Genomic DNA, 17257 nt, shown 5'->3' on the forward strand with positions numbered 1-17257 from the left:
TCACACCAATCATTCACAGCACAACTCGTTTTTATTCTTGGGAATTCAATTACAGAAGCTCACTTCTCTTCGCAACTGTTGCTTCACAGCTGATGGTGCACTGATTGACTTAGAATCCGCCAGAATCCTTCTTACAACAACAAAACACACTCACTTTACAGCCACAGCTCTTTAGCACACACAACCGTTCTATTCGAGGATCGTCGGACAAATGTTGGCAGGCTGACGAACGCGCGCTCTTTTTATCAACATCCTGCTCCGACGACGACGGCGGCACGACAAACGAAGTCTGGGGGGGAAAAAGGAAGCCTCTGTTGTTTGGTGGTCCACCCACAACCCACACCTCACTTACACCCCATTCAATCGTTCATTCAGAACTGCCGCGAGTTTTCCGATGGATGTGTGAAGGATTCTTGATGGCTGCGTGTGTACTTTTCAAAGGAAACAAGTCTGGGCCAATGTTGGCAAATTTGCGGCCTAATTGAAGGCATGTCTAATACTCTCACCGGTGGTATGGATTTGGCAGCGTCGTGGGCTTTTGCGGAGGTTAATCGAAATTGGGAAAGATCAAATGGATCTAGGGCGTGGAGTCTAAAATTAAGTACAACGGATTTTTAGCTGATCCGTTTTTGGTTTGTTTTTTTTAACCCTGATTGAGTTGCATTCTGAGGAAAATTATGGAAGAAAGATGGACGGTTTTTTGTGAAATTTGGAATTATTGCATGTGTTGATGGTTGTATGGATGGATAGAACACTCTTGCCTGTTTGTTCCAATTCAGCTTTGAAAATTTGTTATTTTCAATACAATTTTCTTTAAGACCAATGCTCTAGAATCTCAAGTATCATTTTGACTGAGTCCAGTTTTTATTTTGTTTTTCTACAGAAACATATGGGTCATTCCTTCCCAAGTGACAACGCGTCCAACATCGACCTTCACCAATTCTGCTCATATTTGGCATAGGGGTTGTTTTTGTCCCAAAAACAAAGAATCCAAAGTTTGGTGACATTTGGTCCACCCCGCGCCCATGGCACCCTCCTCTTTTCTGAGATTTTGAAAAACCTCATTTTTAAAATGTATTTTGCTAAGAGAAAAGTTTACAAAACGTGAACTTTTGGGTATGCATATTTGAAGATTTTTTTTTACGTAGAATCGAATGGCGTACTCAAAATTTACGTACAGTGTTGTCAGATATGAAAATTTTGCGCTTTAAGTTTTAAAATGCATTTTTAACCCTTTGGACGAGCACTTACGGAAAACTTACAATTGCATTCGATTGCTGAGAGTTTTTTACATTAAATTCAATCAAAACCTCAGGGTAAAATGAATATTTCTTGAGATATCACATTTTAAGTTGGAAAACTCTGTATTGCACAGCAAATGTTTTACTTAACCATCAATTTTCAACAGTACATTGCGTGAGAGCATAGTAGGCCTTGAAATTTGAATTTTTTTTTTCAATTTCTTAACGGAAGCAAGTGAATGTCCCAAAATGAGTTTATATATGTATGTATTGCATGTATGTATTTGTGTATGTATGTATTGTAAGTGTGCATTTGAACCTCCGTCTTGGCAGGACTTGGCGTGGTTCACGGATATAAGAAAATGACAAAATGTTTAATTTCGAGCGCTTCAACAGGAATTTTCTAGTTTTATTGCCCCAGAAGCTAGCCTGATAATATGAGCTTATTTGGTTAGGGTTGGTGGGTCCAATTTTTACTAGAAGAATTTTTGGATTTTTTTTGGCAAAATTTAAAAACATGCTCAAAAAATTAACCTATATATTTTCGGGATCAATTCCTAGCGCTTTGCGATGTTCTACAAAGTTGTTACCCGGATAAAAACATTTGAGAATTTTGACAATAAGAAAATTTGATAGCATTTTGGGAAACTTTGTCGAAGAAGATGTTAAAAGTGAAAATTCTCCATAGTAAATTAATTAAAGTTCCATTCTAACTTCAGGTCAAAACTGGATCCACTAAACATTAACCAAATGGGCTCATATTATCAGGCTAGCTTCTGGGGCAATAAAACTAGAAAATTCCTGTTGAAGCGCTCGAAATTAAACATTTTGTCATTTTCTTATATCCGTGAACCACGCCAAGTCCTGCCAAGACGGAGGTTCAAATGCACACTTACAATACATACATACACAAATACATACATGCATACAATACATACATATATAAACTCATTTTGGACATTCACTTGCTTCCGTTAAGAAATTGAAAAAAAAATTCAAATTTCAAGGCCTACTATGCTCTCACGCAATGTACTGTTGAAAATTGATGGTTAAGTAAAACATTTGCTGTGCAATACAGAGTTTTCCAACTTAAAAATGTGATATCTCAAGAAATATTCATTTTACCCTGAGGTTTTGATTGAATTTAATGTAAAAAACTCTCAGCAATCGAATGCAATTGTAAGTTTTCCCGTAAGTGCTCGTCCAAAGGGTTAAAAATGCATTTTAAAACTTAAAGCGCAAAATTTTCATAACTGACAACACTGTACGTAAATTTTGAGTACGCCATTCGATTCTACGTAAAAAAAATCTTCAAATATGCATACCCAAAAGTTCACGTTTTGTAAACTTTTCTCTTAGCAAAATGCATTTTAAAAATGAGGTTTTTCAAAAATCTCAGAAAAAGAGGAGGGTGCCATGGGCGAGGGTGGACCAAATGTCACCAAACTTTGGATTCTTTGTTTTTGGGACAAAAACAACCCCTATGCCAAATATGAGCGGAACGGTTACGACTGTCATCCACAAACAAAGCGAGTGAAGTCAAAATCGAACCAAGATCGAACCATGTTTTTAGCGCGTGGCATTTGAAAAGTTCGTATGCGCATCGGACATAAATTACATGAATAAAAACTTTTTTCAGTTTATTTTTCTTTAGAATGATTTATGTTTTATCTCAAATTTTAACTAGGGGAACAGCATATCACACTATCGAGAACCTAATGTTGGTGTTCAGTTACAGCTTGTTTAAAGCATTTTTGACAGAAATTTATTTAGTATTCTGAAAGCGTAATTCATTTTAATACAACGGAAGGAAATATCAAATAAATTTTATTTTGTTTCAAGGAAACTGAAGCTATTCAGTTTTTAATTCAGTTCAGTGTGTTGTGTTGTTTTTCTTGAATGGCCAAGTAGAACTTTGTTTTATTGATCTACCTAATAAAAATGAAATGTAAAAAAAAATAACATAATGCTTGTAACTATTTCGCATATATATGCAAAAACCGAGGTCGAAACTAACAAAAAACATAATCTGAGAAAAAAAAATCATGTATTTATTTCATACGACCTTTTCAAAAACCATACGTAAACAATATTGACAGCGCCTCTGGTGGGGACTTCAGGAAACTGCATGCGTGTCAAATCCCTGGTAAAAAGTGACAGTTCGTCACTTTTTAGTTTGACTTTGACCAATAAAAAAGTGACCAATTTTAACAACAATACGTTGCAATGTTGCAAATTCTTCGAATTGAAAACAACTTTCGTTTTGTAGTCGAAAAATATAAAGGCAGGGGTGTACCTAGTGTTACAAAAATGATAAATCATATACTTTTAAAGTTATAAAAAGGAACAGTGTTTAAATCACGAAAAGCAAACTAATGCTGAAGAGCCACAGCTGAGCACTTATTATGTAAACCAAATGTAATTATTATAAGAAAGATACAATAAAGTATATTTAATTTAAAAAAAAGGCAGGGGGGGGGGGCAGAATGGGCCCCTTTGGTTTTTGGCTTTAAAATGGATTTAGTCCAACAATAAGACAAGAGTCTTATAAAGGATGTCAAATAGCATTAAAAACCGAAAATGGCGTTTGAATTCATTGTATTCTTCGAATTATGAGCAAAAATTAAGTTTTTGACAAAAGCTTTCTGAAAAATTAGATTGTTTGAAACAGTTTGTTCAATGCTTTTAATGTTACTAGATGGTACTATCAAGGTAAACAAACAAAAACGGAATCTTCAAATTATTTAGAGGCTTGGTGGTGGAAGTGTTAAATTAAAACTCACTTGAGGGCAGAATGAACCACCCTTTTTATGCCTTATAAAAACAGTCAAAAGTTATGAAATTTAAATTTAATGGATTATTTCACTCCTGGTAGCTTCACAAATCACGTTTAATGCAACATTAGTTAATTTTTTAGTTGTGTTGATGCTTATTTGTAAAAAAGTGTCTTATTTTAATATATTAACTCTATTTTCAAAAATGTTTGTTTTAGTAAGTAAATATTTTTATAAAAGTTTTGATCTATCTAGATAGAAACTGTGTTAGAAAGGTCCATTAAGTAATTTCTAATCTCCCTCCAACGTTGTATTAGACGAAGTGGCTTGTTTGCTTGGGTGACCCATTCGCAAGGATGTTCATTTTGCCCCGCACCCTGGAAAAGTTGTCGAAAAACACATTTATTTAAATTCCATCCAAAATAGTTTCTAGCTAGAAATTTTCATCAACCAAGTATATAACATTGAAGTAAACATCCCAAAGCATAAGCCTACTACACTGAATTGATAAGTTTGTATGTTTTCTATGGTTTTTGGTGCATTTTACTTAGGTGGGCCATTCTGATTTTTTGCCATTATTCCATTCTTGTGTGCGTGACATATTGCGCATTATAAAATCTAACTGAAAATAAAAAAAAAAATAGATGCACTCAAAATCCCAATATGTAAGTGATTTTTTTACTTCTCACAAAAAATAAAAATTAAATTCTTAAAACCCGTTTTTTTATGTGTTTTAGTCAATTAAAAAAGACAACTTCAAAGACACAAAGTAAGGATTTTTTTTCACAGAGGCATTGGTGAAAAATTCACGATTTTATTTTTATTTTTTTAATTTGGTATCAAAATTGCAATTGAAACTACATTACATGAATTTCCATAAAGCTCTAGGCTCTGAAAGGCATCATTCCCGATCGGACATTTGACGTCCATGTTTGTTTTAGAAAAACATTCAAATCTTGATTCAGAATGCTTAAATCAAAAATGGGTTTCTTTCTGTTGCTTTTTGAAGCATGTTACATATAGTGATTATTTTTTTTCATTTCAATTTACTATTTCTAGACCCTGAAATTCAGAACCATCATTGACAGTCATTGCCCCAAAAGTGAAAGACACCATCTACCACCTTAAAAAACAATTTTAGATTTAAAAAAGTTGTCCGTAAGTGTTCTTCTTTAAAAAAATATTCGAAAAGTTCGGAAAATTGTCTATAAAATTTCCTAAGAAACCTCGGGTTGCTGAGATACAACGGATAAAAGGAAAGGTACCTTCTTAAGCGGGAAAATTGTTGGAAAATTTAAGCTTTCTAAGTCTCACCTAAACAGCTCTCTACTTTCTAGTTCCAATATCTCAGCATATGATTGTCCATTGTGAAAAAATAAACCTTTTTTTTATTTTCTAAAGATTTTTATTAAAATTCCTCTAACCTTTGGGTTCCTTATGTTTGAGGCCCTTTTTAAATAAAACTCTAGATTTGTGAAATCTTATCTCTTGGAAAAGAAATATTTCTAGAGTTTTCTAGGTTCTTTATGCTATTGTGTTTCATATGTTTAAATAAAACTCTAGATATGAAAATTTTGAAATCAAGACCAACATTTCAAAAGGGCGTTTTATTGAGGTTCAATCATCAATGTTTCTAAGGCAATTTTATAGTTAATTTTCTATTTTCGTTTGAAAAAACACTAATTTAAAGATCGAAAATCAGTTTTTTGTTAAAATCAAACTTTGAGTTGCTATATCTTGAAAATTGCGTTTTTAAGTACTTTTGGTTGCAAATTTAATTTAAAATTTAATACTGAAGGAAAAAAAAATTAGTCAAATTTCTATTTGAACTTGGGCCTTGGATGTGAACAAACAGCTTAGCCCTTTTGCTCTAGTAACATTTCACCGTAAGTGTGAGTAGAATATGCTTTGGAAATACGGATTTTGGAAAACGATTAAAAAAAGTTAATTTTCATTAATACCTTGTAGATACCAAATTGATCAGAAATTTTTATTTATATTTTTATTATTAAAATCATATAACCCCATGGTCTAAACGCAAATCTTGATCCAATTAAAAAAATATGCTAATTTTGCGGCACGTGTTCGTGTGTCGCACAATCACTACTACTTACTACGGATGCATTGATTTCATATTGAAACATTATGACCTTCTCTGGTATACTGGACGACAGTGGTACCTAAAAATGAAGCCAGCATCACCAATTTTTCGCAAAAGTCGGACATTTTTTCAAGTTCGAACCACAACAGTTTGTGATCAAAGTGCGTACTTGGATGAAGAAAAGTTGTAACTGAATCTGTACAGGTGGTTCATTTGTTTCCTTCAAATAATGAGCTCTCTTGTCCTACGTTTGTGTACTCAACTACTCTCAAAACTATTCCGCCCACATTTTAGCCTTAAAAACACAAACTTTGTGCAATAACCTTTGTTTCTCCCTACCGTGTTTTGTTGCAGGTCGCTACGTCGGCAGCCGACCGATAAAGTTGCGCAAAAGCACCTGGAAGAATCGCAGCATCGAGCAGGTACGGAAGAAGGACAAGGAAAAGCAAGCCCTTCTCAGTCTGTTCAATCAAAGCTAATTATTTTATTTACGGGCCGTTTTGCGTTTCTTTGAATGAATGACGAGTATAATCATAATCACCCTTCAACGGATGCAACCAAATGTATTTCTTAGAATTTCATCTTCAATTACTATCGCAACCGATATTTCTATCACATAGTACTACTAGAGCTGGTAAATTACTTTCTACAGATAACTCTCCTTACAGCATAGCATTCTAAGCAGGTATTCAAATGTGTTTCTTGCTACAGGCTTGGTCCTCTTCAAATGATTTTTACTCATGAGTGTGTTAGATATTTCGTGGAATGATTGTGTTCTTATCATATTTAGACAAATAAAGAAGTTCGGAGTATGCCAAATGAATACGTGATTCTTGAAAGAAATGTTCCCTGCTTTGTTTGAAAGAACATAATTTTATTTTCTCAAGAAATTCAAGAGAAATCGATTTCACTCATCGCAATCACAATAGTTGAAGCCAAACTTTCCGCCACCGAATCGCAATCTTCCTCCTCGGACGAACTTGTCGCTGAAACGTCTGACTCCTCAACCGGCAGCGGCAATGGTTCCAACGGCAGCTTTGCGTACTCGTACTTTTCGATGGCTTCCGGCTGCCACACCAGCGTCTTCTCCTCGCCACCTTCTTTCGCGTCACAATAAAACTTTCCCCCTGACCATGACATCCGTCCCAAAGGTAAAGCATCCCGGACCTCTCGGCAGCTCACCGTCCCAATAGCCATGAAAGCGACATCCCTCAAACAGAACTTCCGCAGCTCCCCCCTGGCGACGTCCTCAACCCAGGTTCCCCTCAGCTTAATATTCTCCCTGGCATAACTGTACAACCCAACCCCGTGACGCTTATCCCCGAGCCAGTTCCCCTCGTAACACGCCCCATTCGGGTAGTGGTAAACCCCACACCCCTGTCTCAAATCCTTCCTAAACTCGCCCTCGTACCAGGAGCAATCCGGATAGTACATCCGGCCCATGCCGTGCTTCTGGCCCTTGCGCCAGCGCCCCTCGTACCGGAAGCCATCGTTCAGCGCTAGACGACCCCGTCCGTGGGGCACGCCGTTGCGAAAGAAGCCCTCGTAGCGGTACCCGTTGACCAGCCTGGCTTTGCCCTCGCCGTGCGGATCGGAGCGGCGGTTTCGGGGGCCGTTGTATTTCTGGGGATAGTTTGGTAGGTTAAGTTATTCAGACCGTTTTGGCTGGAAATGGACTTTACCTGAATCTCAAAAACTATCGGAAAATCTTCATCGGATGGAACGTACTGTTGGGAGATTTTTTCACGACCCAACCGGTGCATTTTCACTTTTTTCAGACTTCAGATTACTGCATAATGATTGCTTTGATAATTGATTTTTCTTTAAGAATATCATTCGTTAAAATTGCATTAAATAAATACATATTTTTTCTTAAATTGTATTAAATAAATACTTAATTAAATACTTTTTGAAAATATTATTTAGGCTGTTGCAATTTTTTTTCCAGGTTTATGCAGCCCCCATTTTCTGCATTGATAATCATATTTATCATGCTTGGGCTGGATAAAAAATATTTTGATTTTGTATGAAATTACAAAAACTTTTTTTTGGCAACAAAATAAATTTTCGTCAATATCTAGGTAATTTCGAAGCTATCGATAAATTAAAAGTGAGAGTGTGTGCTTGCAACATGGAGTTAAACTTTTTGAAAAGCCTTGGTAAGCTTCACAACAACTTCACAGAAAGTTTGACTCCATGTTGCAGATTTGACGGCGCGATACAAAATAGATTTATTGTGAATGAAAATTGACCACGTGGGAAAGGGGAGGGGCGGTCTGAGATTTCAAAAATTGTCCAATTGGTTTATGGATGGTCCCATGAAGGGTTGTTTGGGTGTGACTTGGAAAACTAAACAAATTTCTGTTTCTCCTGCTTTATTCATTTTCTGTACAGTTGACATATTTTCAGAAATTGTTAATTTTGGTCACTATTTTTAAAAATTGAAAAACTGCAAATATTTCGCTGAAATCAATTTTTGATTTCAAAATTTCGGCTTGGACAGCTCAGATTTTTTTTCGAGGTCAAATCCAGTAAATAAGTTTGACTAAAATTAGACGTACGTTAAAATAACAAGTCCGGAGTTTTTTTTAAAAGATCCAATCAACCGAATTTTCAAGTTTTGCTTTTTGGTTGTTTTTTTAACACCAGCTTAACAGCTGACTGAAGACGGTTTCAAAACACCCAAAAAGCAAAAACTGGAAATTTATTGGAAATTTATTTATTGGACCTTTAAAAAAAAAAACTCCAGAAGTGCATGTCGAGCGTTTTATAAACGTCCTGCCCGCATAATCAAATACCAAAGGTGAAACTGTCGAAATCATAAGAAAATTATTTCTGGTATGGTTAGGAGCGTTCTTTTATTACGTAACGCGAAAAATCGGACTTTTAGACCCCTCCCCCTCGTAACAAAATTTCCATACAAATTTTAAAAATTTGTATGGAGCGTAACACGGCCTCCCACCCCCTCCCCCTACTGCGTTACGTAATAAAAGAACGCTCCCTTACCATTTGTGATATTGTTGATATAATGTCACAACCATATAACAATATTAAAATGGTACTATTTCCCGAATTGTTGCACTTATCTTGACATATTCGAATGGTTGATTTTTTTCCTACAATTTAATGAACGGTATCTATTCGTCATACGATTAGGATGGTTCGAAACAGCTATTGTTAGAACATAATTGTACTGTAGCCGGTATGATAAAAGTTATGATACTCGGTATGATTTAGTCAAAGAAACCTAAGCGGAAAATTTCCTAAATTTCCTAAGTCCTAATAATTGAAACAATTGCACAACAATTAATGGTACGATATAATTATTCCTCATATGTTTGGTATTATTTCAAACCGTTTTTGTATGATTGAGCCAAAAATGAATTTTAGCGAAAATTTTCTTTAGTCCCAATGATTCAAACAATTGTTGAACAATTCATGGAGAAATATAACTTTTCGCCATATGGTAAGGATTTTTCGGAACAGCTATTGTTAAAACATAAGGGTACCATAGCCGACGTAGTATTTCCAACTTGAAGTTCAGCGAAAAACTCTTAAGTCCCAATAATCCAAACAATTGTACAACAATTCATGGAACGATATAACTGTTCGCCTAACGCTTAGGATTACGTGAAACAGGTATTGTATGATTGAGCCAAATGAACTACAGCAAAAAAAAATCTTAAGTCCGAATGATTCAAATAATACTTTAACAATTCATGGAACGATATACCTGAATTATGGCGAAAATTTTCCTAAGTCCCAACAATTCAAACCATTGTTCAACAATTCATGGAACGATATACCTGAATTCAGCGAAAATTTTCCTAAGTCTCAACAATTCAAACCATTGTTCAACAATTCATGGAACGATATACCTGAATTTAGCGAAAATTTTCCTAAGTCTCAACAATTCAAACCATTGTTCAACAATTCATGGAACGATATACCTGTTTGCCATATAGTTTGTATGTAAAGCTAATTTATTTTCGTGATAATTTTTATAAGTCCAAATAATTTAAACAATTGATTGACCATTATCAGAACGATAACTGTTCGCCATGTGATTGGTCTATAATTTATGTGTATGGTTCTACCATACATGTTACGATATATTTATGATAAATTTTGAGGCCACATTTCATAATAAAATGCATTTTAAAACGCCAAACGTAATGTAACTGAGATAGCTCAATTAGATAAGGCGGCAGCACAACGGAAGAATCAACAGGAGACATCATCATCAAGCGGTAACAAATCCCGGACATTGCAAAAAAAAAACGCTAACCATTAATAATCATATACTTACCATTCCCGTTAAATCCATAGTTCCCAGAACATTTGTAGAGTTTATTTTTTGGCTCCTCCCTTTTCAAATGGTGTCGGTAAGTGTCGGTAAAGCAGTTTACCATTTAAAATCATATTTTATTAATTTGTGGTACGGTTCACATAAAATAAAAATTGAACAGTTTGGGGTACGGTATGACCACTAGCGTGCCCAGGGTGGGGCAACATGGGGCAGTTGCCCCACCATCCTCGGAAATTTGTTCTAAAATTGGGCAGGGGGTGTCCATAACCGACGAAATTTTCAAAACTCTAATATTTTTGCCCCACCTTCCTTGAGGACCTGGGCACGCTAGTGGGTATGACTATGATCCACGAAAAAAATCCCTTGTAAAAATGTATTGTAACATAACCTAACGACCTATTTAATAAATTGTAAGATTGTTTGGGGAATGGAAAATGTACGGTTGCACCCTATTTGGTGTATTATCAAGATCATTTAGGAAAAATCATTCGACAAATGGTGACTGTATGGTTGTTGACTATGCGGGAGCATTGCATCAATGCAATGAAATCATGTACACTCAAACCCCGATGGTTTGACACCAACTGTTGTCAAACGAACGGGGTCACTTTTTAGTTTGACACCCCTTTTACACGGAGTTCACACACACTATCATACGTTTGTTTTGATAGTGTGCGTGAGCCCCGTGTAAAAAGTGACAGTTCGTCACTTTTTAGTTTGACTTTGACCAACCAACGGGGTACAAACTAAAAAAGTGTCAAACGAAAAAGTGACCAACCACCGGGGGTTGAGTGTATTTTCCTGAAACAGTCTTGCACAAACTGTGAAATTCAAATCACCCCTACTAAACGCACTCCGTCCATCTTTCCACGTTTTTTTTTTCACTTTCCACGCGGTTCCCTCTCTGTCAAATGCCCCGCTTGTCAAGTGCGTCAACAAAGCGCGCCAAAGTGCGGGAAAACTGCGTCCGAGTTGCTTCATTCGCATCGAGTACTCCCGACGGAACAGATCCACAGTGTCGAGTGTGTGCTGTCCTAGAAAGTTCCCGGAATTTTACGGTCCCACGTTACGCCCTTGTTCTCCTTTTTTGTCCGCTAGTGCCTAATAAGTGTAGTTTACTCTCCGTTGAGGTTGATTTTGTACGCCAGAATCATGGTCCTCAAGTCGAACAAGATGTACGTCTTCAAGCGAGGTAAGTGTGACGACGGTTCCGGAAGTGGTTCCGTGTTGTAACGGTTGTTTTTCTTCTCGGGTAGACGGTCGCAAGGAGGAGGTCCACCTGGACAAGATCACGTCCCGCATCCAGAAGTTGTGCTATGGCCTCAACATGGACTTTGTCGATCCGGTGAGTGTGCTGACCATTTTGTTTTTTCACTCTTTTGTCTGAGGGGGGGCATTCAATGGGGACACACTCGTTGGCCGCATCACCTGTTCGTTGGATTGTAAAAATAATGCTAATGGACGAAACTCCCTTTCCAATCGCGCAGGTCGCCATCACCTTGAAGGTGATCAACGGGCTCTACACGGGCGTGACGACCCAGGAGCTGGACAATCTGGCGGCAGAAACGGCCGCGACGCTGACCACCGAGCACGCCGACTATGCCATTCTGGCGGCGCGGCTGGCCGTGTCCAACCTGCACAAGGAGACCAAGAAGCACTTTTCTGGTGAGTTTGGGGAATGATAGGGAGGAGATGGATTCTGCACAGGTCTCATGGTGCAGCAAAGCAACATGTGCGAGTTTCAGGAAAGTTCGTGTTTCAGCATATCGGTAACGGCTTTTGAGTGTGTCATGATAGCAATGCTGGTTATGAAATTGTATCCATCATAAAACGAAGCTATCGGATGGCAGATGTTTACTTTCGGACGCGACACAAAAGTTTTCTAATGCCTCGTCTTTCCCCCGGCAGATGTGATGGCCGACCTGTACAACATGGAGAACGAGTTCCTCAAGACCAAGTCGCCGATGATTTCGGACGAGCACTACAAGATCATCATGGACAACGCGGACCGGCTTAATTCGGCCATCATCTACGACCGGGACTTTGGCTACAACTACTTTGGCTTCAAGACGCTGGAGCGGTCGTACCTGCTGAAGATCAAGGGCAAGGTGGTGGAGCGTCCGCAGCACATGCTGATGCGGGTGGCGGTTGGCATTCACGGGCTGGACATTGACGCGGCCATTGAGACGTACAACCTGCTGTCGGAGCGGTACTTTACGCACGCCTCGCCGACCATGTTTGCGGCGGCCACGCGGCGTCCGCAGCTGTCGTCGTGCTTCCTGTTGACGATGAGCGACGATAGTATCGACGGAATTTACGACACGCTGAAGCAGTGCGCGTTGATCTCCAAGTCGGCGGGTGGAATCGGTGTGAATGTGCACTGCATCCGGGCGAAGGGCACGTACATTGCCGGAACGAACGGGATCTCGAACGGGCTGGTGCCGATGCTGAGGGTTTACAACAACACGGCGCGGTACGTTGACCAGGGCGGCAACAAGCGGCCCGGGGCGTTTGCGATCTATCTGGAACCGTGGCACGGAGATATCTTTGAGTTTTTGGACTTGAAGAAAAACACCGGCAAGGAGGAGGTCCGCGCTCGGGACATGTTCTACGCGCTGTGGATTCCGGATCTGTTCATGAAGCGAGTCGAGGCTAACGAGGACTGGTGTCTGATGTGCCCGCACGACTGTCCCGGACTCCCGGAGACTTGGGGTGAGGAGTTCGAGAAGCTGTACACGACGTACGAGAACGAAGGACGCTACATTCGTAAGGTCAAGGCTCAGGATCTGTGGTTCGCGATCATCGAGTCGCAGGTCGAGACGGGAGTGCCGTACATGCTGTACAAGGACGCTTGCAACCGGAAGAGCAACCAGCAGAACATCGGCACCATAAAGTGTTCGAACCTTTGCACGGAAATCGTGGAGTACTCGTCCAAGGACGAAATTGCCGTGTGCAACTTGGCCTCGATCGCGGTCAACATGTTTGTCAAACCGGACAAGTCGTATGACTTCCAGAAGCTCAAGGAAGTCTCTAAAATAGTCACAAAAAATCTGAACAAAATTATCGACATCAACTACTACCCAGTTCCGGAGGCCAAGCGCTCCAACATGCGTCACCGCCCGATCGGAATCGGTGTCCAGGGAATGGCCGACGCGTTCATCCTGATGCGCTTCCCGTACGAGAGCGAGGAAGCCCAAAAGCTGAACCAGCAAATCTTCGAAACCATCTACTACGGTGCCCTCGAGGCAAGCTGTGAAATTGCCGAGAAGGACGGAACCTACGAAACGTACGATGGCTGTCCGGTTAGCAAGGGCATCCTGCAGTACGACATGTGGAACAAGGCCCCATCCGACCTGTGGGACTGGGTCCCACTCAAGGAAAAAATCGCCAAGCACGGAGTCCGAAACTCCCTCCTCCTTGCCCCGATGCCAACCGCGTCCACCGCGCAAATCCTCGGCAACAACGAATCCTTCGAACCGTACACCTCCAACGTCTACAACCGGCGCGTGCTGTCGGGCGAGTTCCAGGTCGTCAACCACCATCTCCTCAAAGACCTCACCGAACTCGAGCTGTGGGACGACGACATGAAGAACAAAATCATCGCCAGCAACGGCTCCATCCAGCACATCGACGAAATCCCCAAGCACATCCGCGAGCTCTACAAAACGGTGTGGGAAATCTCCGTCAAAACCTGCATCAAAATGGCCGCCGACCGGGGCGCCTTCATCGACCAGTCCCAGTCGTTCAACATCCACGTCGCGGAACCCAACTACGGCAAGCTCACCTCGATCCACTTCTACGGCTGGAAGATGGGACTCAAAACCGGAATGTACTACCTGCGCACCAAACCCGCCGTCAACGCCATCCAGTTCACCGTGGACAAGGTCAAACTCGGCCAAACCCAGTCCGCACAAAACGGAACAACGTCCCCCTCGAAATCCATGCTGATGAACGGATCGAGCACGCCGCGCAAGATGAACGGCGAAAGCTCGATGGCGATGGCCGACACGTCGGCGATTGCCACCGGGGAAACCTCAATGAACGGATCGTACGCCGAGCGGAACCGCCGGATGGCCGAGATGGTGTGTTCACTCGAGAACAAGGAGGACTGCATGATGTGCGGTTCGTAGGCGGCGATCGCAACAGCGTTGACGCTGACCGGTGATCGCTTAATTATTGGTGTATAGACTTATTTTAAACTCACTGTATTCTATCTTTTGTATCGTTTGGCCCACTTGACGGTTAGATTCACGAGTTTTATTTGCGCTTGTTTTGGGTTCATTCGTTTTAGTTTCATTTTTATTTCTGTTTAGAATTTAAGACAAATATACCAAAATTCTGATTCGAAGACTTTATTTTTGTTGTGTTTTGATTGTGGAAAGAAATTTTCTCTCAGGCCTGATTGGTTCTGAGCAGCCATAACTAAAATGAAACAATCAAGTGTGATGCCATTTTTGTCATGTTTTAGATTTAGACCATCAAAAGTGTCCTGGAATACATACCATGGAGTTTAACGCCTTAATAACTCGATTCCAACAAGTTCATGCTTTGGTTTGTTAGGAGAACAGCTTCTAATTCCAGCGTGCCTCTAATGTTGGCAGGTAAGAACTTTGCATTTAAATAAAGCCAATTAAAAGCGTTTTCAGCTGAAACCGAGTGATAAATATGTAGCTCAATGAGAAGTGAGCAAGCACGTTTCTATCAAAAGTTTTGCAAAGTTAGTTGTTTAAATAGTGAAATTCAGCAAGTTGGATGGAACTAGGAGCGAATGCTTAACCTGCCAAACATACGAGAATTTCCCCTATTTGGTAATTTCACTAGGGCACGGCGTGCCTGGCGTGCCTGGAGCAAATTATTATAAACCGAGATAACCCATTGGAGATTTTTACGCAGAATGTTGTGTTTTATCAGCCTGAATCAGAATCTGGGTGCTGAATAGTGGTTCGCAAAACGGCCTCAATTTTGAACTATCAAAGTGGAACCAATTTACTGTTCGCTTGAAGTAGAGAGTATTGTTATCGATCATTTAAAAATTGTTTTTATTTATTTATTTTTATTTTTTTTGTAAGAATGACAAATGTGTGGCTTTTTAGAACTTGGAGTTGAAGTCAATGCGAAATCGACATTTTTTATATTAATGAAAGGATGTTGTTTATGGAGTCGATCCTGTTGTATACATCCAGAAGCTGTCTTGTTTGATTCCACGCCGCAGTTCTTAGTCACCTGTAAAAAAGAAAAATATCTTCTAACCGATTGAAACGGGACAATTTTCTAGCAAAATTTCAAAAACTAGACAAAATAATACACATACTACTGATTATATTTACCAGTAAAATAAATGTCATGCTTGTGCTTGAACAGTATCTTACTTTGTAGATGTAAACAAAGTGGGATCATTCGGGTATCACGTTACGCATTCTCTCTGTTCATCACCCAGATCAGAATATGTATAAATAAAAATCCATTTTTCTTCCAGTGAATATTTTTAGCTGTTCTGCTGCTGAAAACTCTGATCGATCTTAAAAAAAATATTTGTTATAACAGATTTTCTTTGAAAAGTTCTTACTCATAAAACCTATTTTTAAATTTTGTTAATCCGTTTTGATTATTACACATCAAAGACATCAATTCGACGCTGTCGTGCTATTTATGTCGCACCCGCCATTCCGACGTTTCGAGAAAAACGCGTTTTAATGTTTGACCTTGAATAAACAAAAACGAGAGCACGCAATGTAAACAATGAATAATACGTTTTGTTTGGTTGACCATTCAGTGCGTTGCCCCGAAGTTTGGTTGAAATTGGTTGCTGGAGTCCCGATTTATAATTACAATTAGTTATAGTTATAATAACAAAGGTAGGGCATTGGGTATTAAAATTAATCAACGTATTTTCATATTTTTTCAAATACCTTTAATTTTTCAAAACACAGTTCTACAAGTGTTTCCATAAATGTTGAAAGGTAGATTCTTCAGTCTTAAGAACAAAAAAATGTTTTCTGATAACTGTAAGATAATTTTTGAAAAATCTGTTTAATTTAAATCCATTTATAATAGAACAAAAAACAGCTTGATAGTAAAACTTAAAATGGATAACTTTTTAAATACATCTTTAAAAGTTTTTTAAAATTATTTCATAAAATAAAAAAATAATTCAATTGATTAATGTCTCGGAAATGTCATTATAGGTGAATCGAAACATTTGGTTTGTTTCAGATTGTGCAAATATTTTTGATGCATGATTTTCCATCAATCAATCAAAAAATCAGAGTACAAAAAATTGCAGTTTACACTGAAAAAATTCTTGAGACATTTTTCCTCGAATTTTCCTTGAAAATCAGAAATGAGTTTTATTCATATTTTAAATTTGAAAAATATGCTTTTTAAAAAATCGAAACTATTTTTCTGAACTTCCCTCACCAATACTTATAATTATTCTGGTCCTCGAAAAGATTCAATAATGTTTAATCAAAATCAAACAAAATATGAATGAAACTAATTAACGCTTTTGAAGGAAAATTCAAGGAAAAATGTTCCCAAGTTTCTGGATTCAGTGTTAACCGCGGGAAACCATACATGAAAAATATTTGCACAATAAAAAAACAATTTTTCGATTAACATTTAAAGACATTACCTAGTTCTGAATCTTTCCGGAAACAATTTTTAATTTAAAAAATAATTTAAAAAACTTTTAAGATTTTTTTAACAAACTGTTTTTTAATGAACAAATATAGCAAAAAAAGAAAAAGAAAATATTGGTTGAAATTAAAATAAAATTCATTGATATTTAAAAAATTTACCCTTTTGTGTTTTTTCCGTTTTTTTTTATTTTTTG

General features: G+C 38.5%; 3 protein-coding genes across 3 annotated transcripts in view; 2 read left to right on the top strand and 1 right to left on the bottom strand.

Annotated features, from left to right (window-relative positions):
* LOC6037392 (RNA-binding protein 42) overlaps positions 1-6935 on the top strand; it is a 35958-nt gene extending 29023 nt beyond the window's left edge. The window contains exon 5 of the mRNA XM_001847258.2: positions 6471-6935. Within this exon, the coding sequence (XP_001847310.2) occupies positions 6471-6595 (125 nt within the window). The 3' untranslated portion in view covers positions 6596-6935. The remainder of the gene's footprint in view (positions 1-6470) is intronic.
* Positions 6936-6946: 11 nt separating this feature from the next.
* Positions 6947-7967, bottom strand: LOC6037388 (radial spoke head 1 homolog). Its single transcript, XM_038254320.1, is given in 4 exon segments — positions 6947-7244; positions 7246-7350; positions 7353-7739; positions 7799-7967. Coding segments are annotated over 4 exon segments (810 nt in total). The 5' UTR covers positions 7880-7967; the 3' UTR covers positions 6947-7007.
* A 3417-nt stretch (positions 7968-11384) lies between these two features.
* LOC6037387 (ribonucleoside-diphosphate reductase large subunit) lies at positions 11385-14755 on the top strand. The gene is made up of 4 exons (XM_001847253.2): positions 11385-11617; positions 11682-11770; positions 11913-12090; positions 12334-14755. The coding sequence occupies exons 1-4, from the start codon at positions 11578-11580 to the stop codon at positions 14553-14555; spliced, it is 2529 nt and encodes an 842-aa protein (XP_001847305.2). The 5' UTR covers positions 11385-11577; the 3' UTR covers positions 14556-14755.
* Positions 14756-17257: the final 2502 nt, after the last annotated feature.

This window comes from Culex quinquefasciatus, chromosome 2 (assembly GCF_015732765.1).
Source record: "Culex quinquefasciatus strain JHB chromosome 2, VPISU_Cqui_1.0_pri_paternal, whole genome shotgun sequence".
Lineage (NCBI taxonomy): Eukaryota > Metazoa > Arthropoda > Insecta > Diptera > Culicidae > Culex > Culex quinquefasciatus.